Source organism: Eurytemora carolleeae, unplaced genomic scaffold (assembly GCF_000591075.1).
Source record: "Eurytemora carolleeae unplaced genomic scaffold, Eaff_2.0 scaffold54, whole genome shotgun sequence".
Lineage (NCBI taxonomy): Eukaryota > Metazoa > Arthropoda > Copepoda > Calanoida > Temoridae > Eurytemora > Eurytemora carolleeae.
In genome coordinates this window covers 435,633-446,491 of record NW_019396185.1, presented here as the reverse complement: position 1 = coordinate 446,491, position 10,859 = coordinate 435,633, and the positions used below count along the sequence as shown (strand labels likewise).

Below are 10,859 nucleotides of genomic sequence, written 5' to 3'. Positions count from 1 at the left end.
TCCCCCCCCCCCCCCCTTCTCCATAAATCGTTTTCTCGGGCCCAAGTTTTTATTCAGCTGGAAACTGCAAGAAAATTGTTGCCTACCAAAAAAAACATTTTTTATACAGGAATGACCATTTAATCCTTCTTTCTGCACTGCGTAAGTTATTTCCAGCTTTAAACGTTGTAAGATTTAGTTGAATAGAAAACCGTTAGGGTTAAAAACAAATTTCACCATTGTCTTTCATTATCCCGTTTCTAGATTTAATTTAAGAAAAAAGGCATAAAATTTTTCCACTCCGAACTAGTTTTTCAGTTTTAAATAAAGATTATTTACTCAGCTGTTTTATATGTTTACATAGTTTTTATTGCACACGCTGATAATCTATACGAACCTTTTGCAAAAGATCAATTTGTGTAAATCGACAAATTTCTTTTAAAAAATTCTTATTTCTACTGAAAAGAATAATTTCCATTTGTTGACGGTTACTTGATATTATACGCACTAAAAAAAGAATTGTTTGTATAAAATACCTGTTACTATCTTTATTCTAATACTGAACTCTGATTGCTCAAAATTTTGTTCTCAACCAATAGGAAACCAGAATCAAACAGGGGCATACATTAACAAAATTAATTTAAATTATTTTTAAATATTGAGTTACTGAGTAAATTTTACTAAATAAAAAACAAATTTCCCGTAAATGTGTATTTTTAAAAGAGTAATTAAATTTTTCTAAATCATCTGATCGAGAAAACAGCGGAAGATAAAAAAGTTCACTTATTAAGTTATTCAGTAAGTAGTTGTAGTTTAATACAGTTAAAGTGATAATATTGCCATGTTTTGGCTTTCGTATAATCAACATATAGTTTATCTTTTTTCTTTAAGAAACAGCTTTTTTCTTGTTTATATATTATCTATTTGTTTATCAACATATGTGTCATTTTTAACAAATCCATGCAACGCAGGTGTTTTAGGAGGAATCAGATATTTCAAAATTTTGGATTTCGTGAAATCTTGAGAATTAAATTAATTTAGATCTTTATTGTGTTTAAGTGATTTTGAGGTTTTTCTTAATGAACAGTTTTTAACGAATTTTAAGGTTTTCCAAACAAAATGTTATAATATGCTAGTGCAAGGAAGTGAATGGGAGGGTTGGTATGCCGCCCCTGCCCCCTTTGGACAAACAACGTTCAAAATAAAAATCTTAGAGGTTGGGCTTTTTTATCGAGTCTGTCCTAGCATGTGATTTTTGACCCCCTCCCCCCCCCACCTCCTATCAATTTTGTACGCTGGGGCTGGGATAGGCTAGGGGGTTAGCGCTGCGGCTAAGACAGGTTAAGGGGCCGGGCGCTGCGGCCATATGACCAATAATAGCAATGTGATTCATATGAAATCCATGTACAAAATTGATAGGGGGGGGGGTCCAAAAATCGCATACTAGGAAATTACCTTTTCATCGGCATTCAAATAAAAAAATGGTGTGCATAACGTCTTATGTTCGCCAACTACGATTTCAAATTTAAATGGAACTCTTACGATCCAATTAACAGATCAATCGTTTATTAATCGTTATAGATATTAATTATCAAACATATGCGTAAAGCTGCTAAAAAATATATTGAATTGAATATTGAATGTGTTTCTGTCTAATCGGATACTTTTCAAAATTATTCAACCTAAATCTCTTATAAATTAAAGATTTAAATCAAATAAACAAAATTTTTTATCTTCTAAGAAAAGGTTTTGCGTGTTTTACCACATATTTTCTTTAAGGTTGACCTCCAAGGCGAGTTTAAGGGGGAGGGGGAGGACAAACAGGGACAGTTTGAGGTCAGGGGGACAATACAGGGGTCAGAGGTCAGATATATCTTCATTTCAAATTTAAAGAAAATAAAAGAAATTTTGAACATTTTGAAAATTATTTAGATTGAGTTTGTAAAAGATTACAAAGAGAATGGAAATCACAAGGGAATAATATACAAAGGAAAATCATTTTTTTATTATTCGAGATTTTATTTATAACTATTGGCATAAAGTAATCTATCCCAAAATATTGGCATATACAGTATATCCCAAAATATTGGCATATAGCAGTCCATCCCAAAGCATTGGCATAAAGCAGTCTATCCCAAAATATTAGCATAACGCAGTCTATCCTAATATATTGCAAAACGCAGTCTATCCCAAACTTTTGGCATAAATCAGTCTTTCCAAAAAAAAGGCTTAAAGCAGTCGACCCCAAAATATTGGCATAAAGCAGTCGATCCAAAAAAAGGCATAAAGCAGTCTATCCCAAAATATTGGGTAAAAGCAATCTATTCTATAATATAATATCGGCATACAACAGTATCCATAAAATGGCATAAATAAGTCCATTCCATAATATCGACATAAAGCAATGTATCCCAAAATATTGGGATAACGTCAATCCCAAAATATTGGCTGTCAATAATTTATTAGGAATCCCGCAATTCATCAGTATTAGATTAAAATTCTAAAGTTGTAGAAATTCAGAAGAAAGAAAAGATTTATTTCCTAAAAAATACTGATTTGGATTCAGGAAGAATTGAAGAAAACAAGATTTCTGGAAAATATGAATTTCTCTACAAAGCTCTTTTCATCCGTTTAAACGTCTGTGAAGATTTTGAAATGAAATTGATTACGTAAAGCATATTTTTATACTCGGCGGTGCGGATTCTTTTGCCTATTCCTACCTTATCAGTGTCGGCCGTCGGGCATAGTTTTTCATCAATATTTTTTTTGCTCATCAAAAATATGAAATGAAAATATATTAAAATTGCAATGGCTAAAAGTTATTTACAAATTGCATTTTTTTGCCCCCTAAAGATGGGAGCCGAAATTAACCTTTAAAAAAATAAGAAATAATTTTTTCAATATCAAATGCTCAAAAAAAAATAATAGGGTCCAGGGCATTTTTGACATTTTTACACTTCCTGTATTTTATTAATTATTGCATTTTTTATTTTTTATCCAATAACCTATTAATTGTAATTAGATTTATAGACATGGACATGGAATTAGGGACATGGGGACACGGATGTGATCAAATAGAAAATATTTTAGTTGGATTATGAAGTAAAAAAAACTTTATTTTAAAAGATTCAGAGTCGAGAAGATATAATTATTTCAATAAAACTATATTATTATTATTATGGCACGCTGGCGGCCAAGTTTTAACTTTTTATATTTGCTTTCATTTTTCAATCATATTTGTCTATATAAGCGAAAATTGTTTTCAGATTATCAGGTTTTATCCCCGAATTTTCCTGAAGAAGATATTTGTTTCTTTTTTGTTTTTATTTGAGACAATTTTAATTTGATCTTATTTAAATCTCTTCCACTTGTTCTTGTTCAACTCTTCTTCCTGCTTTTATTATTGTCAGGGCGGGCAAATATATTTTTAAGGAACATACATTTTTAAATTATATTTTTAACTAAATTTTAATTTCGAATGATTTCAGAATGGTTGAAATATGTCCTCGACTCCTCTCGATTCAAAGTCACGTGGTTTCAGGTAAAACGCAAAGCATAATTGTTCAAGTATTTTCATGTTTTCTCATCTTTTCGAATTTTGTCTTTTCAACTTAAGTTTGCGACGTAGCCTCGCAGAAAATTGGCTCAATATAAAAGTGTTGTTTTTTTTGACTCAATTCAAGTAACCTCTTAAGTTGAAATATCTTTTGAATAAGTGTCCAGGGGGGGGGGGTCTCTTCCAAAGTTGTAACTTAAAAAACTAATCTATGACGACTGACGAGACACCAGACTTTTTAACATTGCATTAATTTTTCCTATCTATTTGAGGATATGTTGGGAATAAATCTGCTACATTTCCTCTTCAGCTCCTGGGATTCGAGGTTATATCTTTTTATAAACCTGGTCTAGGGTTAAACCAAGATACCATGGTCAGCATATCTATCAATACAATATCGTTGACATATATATATATATATATATATATATCAATACAATATTCGGTACTGAACTGCTTCATTTTAATAATGTTCTTTGTATATACAAATCAATCATTAGAAACTGAAATTGTATTTTATCACCATTTCAGAAATCGAAATTGCATTGATATATATATATGCTGACCACTGTATATGATATATAAATTTAACTATATATCCTTATACCCATAGAAAATATAATACGTTAGATTTGAAATAAGAATTCAAAAAGTTAAAATGATTAAATATGTCTCCTATATTTTAAAACCTGGGTTTTTTAATGAATATTTTGTATAACATTATAGATCATTCTGGTCCTAAACTACATTTTATAGTGGTAAAAGGCTTACTTATTTATACATAATTTCCTAAGTCGTAATAGTATGTGATTGAAGGTTTGACAGCGATTATTATTATTATTATTATGTGTATTTTCAAGTTAACGAACTATCCCTTTAAAACTGTTTGTTAAGGTTGATGCAATCAACTCTGTCCAGTTCTCAAATCATACTGGATACGAGCACGGAACTAAGGGACAGGTCACTAAATAAATTTGAATATTATTTTTAAACGTTGACAAAAAATGTAATTTAAAACTTTTTGTTCATATTTTTTGTGTTTTTAGGCGTTAAATGTTGATTTTTAAAACTTTTAACTTTTCATTTAATTTATCCATCGAGGGATTGATTTAGACGGATTCATGAATTGATTTTGATTTGTGAATAATTTAATTCATCTATTAATTGATTGATGAATAATTTAATTCATCTATTGATTGATTGGTAGATGATTTAATTCATCAATTGATTGATTGATGAATAATTTAATTCATCTATTGATTGATTGGTGAATAATTTAATTCATCTATTGATTGATTGATGAATAATTTAATTCATCTATTGATTGATTGGTGAATAATTTAATTCATCTATTGATTGATTGTGAATAATTTAATTCATCTATTGATTGATTGGTGAATAATTTAATTCATCTATTGATTGATTGATTAATAAAATTGCCAGATAAATCCCTTCTTGTCTATGTCGTATTTGCAATGGTTGTTTAATTGAATAATTGCTAAAGCTGGATCCTTTTATATGATTGATAAGTTGATTTATTGAAAGTTGAGATATTTTTAGAATTATTATGTTTCTGTAATATCAACTATTTTACTGCGCGGATTTTTTAGTATTAAAAGTGGATTACAAAATGTTTGACAAAATTACTAATAATGTTCTATATTAGATAATGAACGACAGTGAGCTTCAGGAGTTGATAGATGGATTGCAGATGAACAAGATCAACTCCTTCTCCCATATTATCAACGGATATATCGGATCCAAATCTTTCCTCCTCAAGCTGGGGGAGGTCGTTAAAACCCTGAAAGCTGTAAACCCAGGTAAAGATTTAAGATTTATTTTACAGGAAAAGAAAAAAGAAAAAAGAAAAAAGAAAAAAGAAAAAAGAAAAAAGAAAAAAGAAAAAAGAAAAAAGAAAAAAGAAAAAAGAAAAAAGAAAAAAGAAAAAAGAAAAAAGAAAAAAGAAAAAAGAAAAAAGAAAAAAGAAAAAAGAAAAAAGAAAAAAGAAAAAAGAAAAAAGAAAAAAGAAAAAAGAAAAAAGAAAAAAGAAAAAAGAAAAAAGAAAAAAGAAAAAAGAAAAAAGAAAAAAGAAAAAAGAAAAAAGAAAAAAGAAAAAAGAAAAAAGAAAAAAGAAAAAAGAAAAAAGAAAAAAGAAAAAAGAAAAAAGAAAAAAGAAAAAAGAAAAAAGAAAAAAGAAAAAAGAAAAAAGAAAAAAGAAAAAAGAAAAAAGAAAAAAGAAAAAAGAAAAAAGAAAAAAGAAAAAAGAAAAAAGAAAAAAGAAAAAAGAAAAAAGAAAAAAGAAAAAAGAAAAAAGAAAAAAGAAAAAAGAAAAAAGAAAAAAGAAAAAAGAAAAAAGAAAAAAGAAAAAAGAAAAAAGAAAAAAGAAAAAAGAAAAAAGAAAAAAGAAAAAAGAAAAAAGAAAAAAGAAAAAAGAAAAAAGAAAAAAGAAAAAAGAAAAAAGAAAAAAGAAAAAAGAAAAAAGAAAAAAGAAAAAAGAAAAAAGAAAAAAGAAAAAGGAAAAAGGAAAAAGGAAAAAGGAAAAAGGAAAAAGGAAAAAGGAAAAAGGAAAAAGGAAAAAGGAAAAAGGAAAAAGGAAAAAGGAAAAAGGAAAAAGGAAAAAGGAAAAAGGAAAAAGGAAAAAGGAAAAAGGAAAAAGGAAAAAGGAAAAAGGAAAAAGGAAAAAGGAAAAAGGAAAAAGGAAAAAGGAAAAAGGAAAAAAAGAAGAAAAGGTCGAAAAGGTCGAAAAGGTCGAAAAATAAAAACTAAGAAAAAATAACAAAGGGAAAAAATCGACCAAAGAAAAAATGTCCTTTATTTTCAAATTTGATGGACGAGATATTCGTAAATATTGACTTCAATATTTTATGCATATTAGTGTGATATATGAGAATCATGAAAATAATCTTAAATTTTCTTATACTCCGCGCCAGAAGTCCAATAAATTATCTAAACATAAACATAAACAATGCGCCTATTTATCAAATATGAGTTATTTGCTTTTCTTGGAAATGGATTTTTGAGATTTTGTAAACAAAAATGAAAGGATGACAATTGGTAATAATTCAATTGGAAAAATATACATTTTACTAGGCTTTCTAAAAAATGTTTATGATTTATCTTTATTTTGAAGGCTTGACATATGTTTGTGATCCAGTGATGGGGGACTTTGGTCCTGGCCTTTATGTCCCAGAGGTAAATACACTTTAAAAAAAAACATGAAAATTAATTTTAAAACAATAAAGATAAAACAAACAAAAAATACAGATTAAGTACATCGCTACATTTTAAGGAGTTACTAAGTGTGTATAAGGAGGTCATCATCCCAATTTGTGATATCTGTATACCAAACCAGTTCGAGGCAGAACTTATCACCGGAAGGAAGATCAACAAGTAGGTTTGATTTGTCAACGCTAGGTGTCTCTGCTGACATATTTACTTATTATGTGTTTAGTGAAGAGGATGCTATCTCAGTAATGGACGAGTTCCACAAACGTGGAGTAAAAACTATTATTCTGTCAAGGTTCAGAAAACAAGTTGCCTTCCCCCCCCCCCCTTTTCTTATTGTCGGTTTGTAAAGCGGGTGTGGGGGTTGCACACACAATACACAATACACATATTACCGCGACTTTTTGTAACTCGTTTATATCAAGACAATTAAAAAGATTGTAGACAAAAAGGTGGAAGATTTTCTTGTTAGGTGTAGGTAGGCCGGGCTTGTGACATCAATGTGTTATTTACAATTATCCAGTTTTTAACCAGTCCTTATACGTTCGTTAATTAACAAATCTCCATACAGACAGTTTAACTCACATTGGTTCGGTCCCTGAAATAATGTTATTCCTTTAATCTCGGAACCTTTTATTATTTTTTAAAAATTAATATTAAATATACTTTTACTTTGGTGATGTTTTTGCTGGTAAATACACTTTTACTGGTGATGTTTTAGCTGGTAAATTCACTTTTACTGGTGATGTTTTAGCTGGTAAATTCACTTTTACTGGTGATGTTTTAGCTGGTAAATTTTTTTTGAAAAAAGTACACAACAACATAATTACAACTTAACCCCTAAAGTCTGTAAATAAGCAAGCTTGTGTTCTGCAGTACAGAAATGGGAGATGAAAACCATCTTGTGGGGATTGCAAGCTGCAAAAAATCTAACCTGCACACTATTGTAAAAGTAAGTTTTATTTATTTACTTTTTCTTAATATTGAAATGATGAAAATATCTCAAAATACGATTTTTCGTTCAGAATTCAAGCCCTAAGGGACAGTCCCTTTGTCTGAAACAATATAGTAGACGTTTTTTAGCAACAGTCCAAAAAATAATTAAAATCATATGTCAATGCCATTATGTGTTTGCTAATATATACTTAAATATGAAAACTTTTGATATTTGAGACGCATAATATTTGTCTAAATGAAAACTGAAAAAATAAAGGTATTCTTCAATTCTTATTTATTTTTAATAGCCAACTGGAAACATTTGTTTGTTTGTTATAAAGATCAACCCACGACCGAACTTTTTAACTTTTTAACCGTGGTTCTTCTGAGTTATCCATTGAAAATATGAGGCAAATTGGTCCAGGGGTTCTTAAGTTATGATCGGACATCCATTCAAACAACATATATTAGTACTTTATATGTATACTAGCTTTGCCCAGGGTACTTGTAGTTACTTCCGCCGTTTACCAGCCTAAAAACTAAATTTCCACTATCAGTCGACCCTTTCAACCCTGAATCTCAAAATCAACCTAAGAACATTCCCGTGTCCCTCCCGAGTTCCCCAATTTGAGGGGAATATTTATAAAAAGATATGGATAAAGATAATTGTTGTAGATAAACATCCCAAAGTTCCCTGCTGCATTTGTTGGAACAGGAGACCTGTTTACTGCATTATGTACTGCCTGGTTGTACCGTACTGATAATAATCTCAAGCTAGCTTTAGAGAAAACTATAAACACAATGCAGGTAAACACATTAAAAGAATTCGAAATTATTTATATTGTTTAAAAGAAATGAACCTTTAGCAACATGCCTACTTTGCTACTTACAACAAACTTCAACTAGCTTTGTAGGAAAATAAGACATAAAAATCACTTTGTTAGATTTTGCCTTTGATTGTTTGATTGATACCATGTAGGTTGTTGACACCTTAAACAATCAAAAATATTTATAATTTTTAGAAAAACATTTGACCTTTTAAAAGCTTTTCTTGCCATTTAACAACAATTTCAAACTAGCACTGGAGAAAAGTATAAAATCATGCAAGCGGTGGAGAGTGGACAAATAAAGCAACGGAAAATTATTCGTAATTTCTTATAAAAAAGATACTTTTACTCACATGACGGTCACTCTGGTCAAATGAGGGTCATTTGAACCCGGTCACTCAATATGTTTTTAATAAAACTTTTGTTATTCAGTGTGTTCTGGAACGAACATTAGCTTCTGCAAACTTAGCGGCTAAAAATTTGGGAGCAGCAAAACCTTCCGCTGCTCAGATGGAGCTTAAACTTATTCAGGAACATTTTCAGCATTTAACAAGTTTAAGATTTGAAATGAAAACATGCTTCTTAAAAAGATTCGATTTTCTTTTTAGATGTATTTTTAAACTTCTTAAAGAAGCTCAGAACATTTTCTATTGTTTGTTTAGAAACCTAGGCTTTCATGTCTTAAGATTCTTCAGCAGTATGATAGTGCATTTATTTTATGAAATTTGTCAGTGCAAGGATGTTATCGAGAACCCTCCGATTGGTGTGGAGGCGTTAGTCCTGTTGGAGGAGAAGATTTAGAGGATTTAGAGGATCATTCTCAACCCTGTCCCAGTGCTTCCAGATGTAGTTTGTAAATTTAGTTTCGTGCGTAATTGCGTAGATCGATGGAGTCTTGTGCGTCATCATTAAACACTAAAAAAACCTTCTTTTCATGCTGCCAACGTCAAACCAATCGTTTTTGGCTCAAAAAGTTTCCAGATGGTTGAATTAAAAAAAGTTGCGAATTTTTTAACTTTTTGCTGAATATTTTGCTCAAAGTTTGTTTAAACAATAAACATGCAACTTTTTTCTGTCTTAGAGCTTTTAATTAATTTTGATTATAAAGAATTTACTGTCAAGTACTGAATGTTATTTTCTTGGTATTTCATGAAAAAGTTATCAGCCGTCTTTTCTGGGTGGTTTATTAGGAGGGTTATATTATTTTTCATATACTTTTTTCATTGTTTTATTTTATAAAATTTTTACTTTTCTTTTTATAGTTGTTTTAAAAACGTTGGCGTTTGGGGAGCAAATGAATTGAGTCTTTGCCACAAACTCTGATTTTCTAATCCCAATCCAATATCTTTGACCTTAGATATTTCACACTGTGGTTAGATCAAACAATCTCAGTTTAAAATATCAAAGGTGGCACAGATTGGGATTAGAAGTTTGTTGTGCCAAAGACTTTTCCCCAATTATATGTAGTTAATTGTAATAGTCAAAAAGCTTTCAAAATTACAAATTCTAATATTATAAAATTGTAAACATATCAATCAATGATACTCATTCTACTAGTCTGTATAAAGAACCCTAGTCTATTTAATTTATACTTGATAAAATTATCAAATTAGTCAACTTAGTTTTGATAGATTTCTTGCATTTGATCCACGTGAACAATTTGTAAAGGGAGGAACTGCCATTTTGTTTATTAAACTAGGTGTTCAAAGAAATTGATTCGTTGCCACAAACTCTATTTTCTAATCCTTATATCTTTGCAACCCAATGTCGTATAGATATGTCAAATTATGCATTATGTTAGGTCAAATAAAATTTGAGTTTGTGTCAAAGGCTCAATTCCTTTAAACTAAGTCAGATCGATCTCGCCCATAATATAACGAAGATTTTTGTGTCATGTTTTTTGTTGTTAAAAAAAAATTGAGAAAAAACAGATTCTTCAAAAATTGCAGTTTCCTCCTTTTATATTATCCACTATTATCGTCATTGTTAGCTGTTAGTTTCAGATAGAATGAAACTGAACTAAACATGAGTTCAATAGCTATAGAGGAGTTTGAGTTGCTAGGGGACCCTAAGTATAGGAGGTAAGATTGGATTGGACCCTTAAAGGGACAAAGTGAAAATTTTCAAAAACATATTGCAGCTTAGTAAAACTATAACGGAAGCAAAATCTTAATAAAACTTTATGTTTTCCGATTTCTATTCACAATGTTTTATTGAAACATTTTCCTTCTGATTAGATTTTGGTAAGAACCCTTTAAGAACACAAAAAGAAAATTAAAATGTAGGTGTATTATTTTTAATTGTGGTTTGTCAAAAAAAAAACATAAGAATTATTT

The 10,859-nt window shown here is 29.6% G+C and overlaps 4 protein-coding genes across 6 annotated transcripts in view; 3 read left to right on the top strand and 1 right to left on the bottom strand.

Moving 5' to 3' along the window:
- The window catches only part of LOC111697564 (uncharacterized), a 7,220-nt gene extending 6,745 nt beyond the window's left edge, over positions 1 to 475 (bottom strand). The window contains exon 1 of the mRNA XM_023467605.1: positions 377 to 475. The gene's annotated coding sequence lies outside the window, so the exon portion shown is untranslated. The remainder of the gene's footprint in view (positions 1 to 376) is intronic.
- Positions 476 to 741: 266 nt separating this feature from the next.
- LOC111697562 (uncharacterized) lies at positions 742 to 2,653 on the top strand. 2 transcript variants are annotated; one of them, XM_023467603.1, is made up of 5 exons: positions 742 to 777; positions 1,116 to 1,195; positions 1,759 to 1,842; positions 1,912 to 1,969; positions 2,546 to 2,653. In XM_023467603.1, coding segments are annotated over exons 1-5 (330 nt in total). In that variant the 5' UTR covers positions 742 to 776; the 3' UTR covers position 2,653. The 2 variants fall into 2 exon arrangements, with proteins under 2 accessions (XP_023323371.1, XP_023323370.1); XM_023467602.1 differs by lacking the exon at positions 742 to 777 and having other exon boundaries at positions 946 to 1,195.
- An 814-nt stretch (positions 2,654 to 3,467) lies between these two features.
- On the top strand, positions 3,468 to 10,520 carry LOC111697561 (pyridoxal kinase). Of its 2 annotated transcripts, XR_002764318.1 has the most exons (12): positions 3,468 to 3,520; positions 3,808 to 3,860; positions 4,430 to 4,495; positions 5,202 to 5,355; positions 6,666 to 6,727; positions 6,825 to 6,925; positions 6,987 to 7,055; positions 7,637 to 7,712; positions 8,372 to 8,503; positions 8,956 to 9,054; positions 9,256 to 9,665; positions 9,931 to 10,520. XR_002764318.1 is itself a non-coding variant. In XM_023467601.1 (11 exons), the coding sequence occupies exons 1-11, from the start codon at positions 3,469 to 3,471 to the stop codon at positions 9,322 to 9,324; spliced, it is 933 nt and encodes a 310-aa protein (XP_023323369.1). In that variant the 5' UTR covers position 3,468; the 3' UTR covers positions 9,325 to 9,713. The 2 variants fall into 2 exon arrangements, 1 of the variants encoding a protein (XP_023323369.1); XM_023467601.1 differs by lacking the exon at positions 9,931 to 10,520 and having other exon boundaries at positions 9,256 to 9,713.
- Positions 10,519 to 10,859, top strand: part of LOC111697533 (protein dopey-1 homolog) — a 35,861-nt gene continuing 35,520 nt past the window's right edge. The window contains exon 1 of the mRNA XM_023467559.1: positions 10,519 to 10,604. Coding sequence (XP_023323327.1) covers positions 10,549 to 10,604 — 56 coding nt within the window. The 5' untranslated portion in view covers positions 10,519 to 10,548. The remainder of the gene's footprint in view (positions 10,605 to 10,859) is intronic.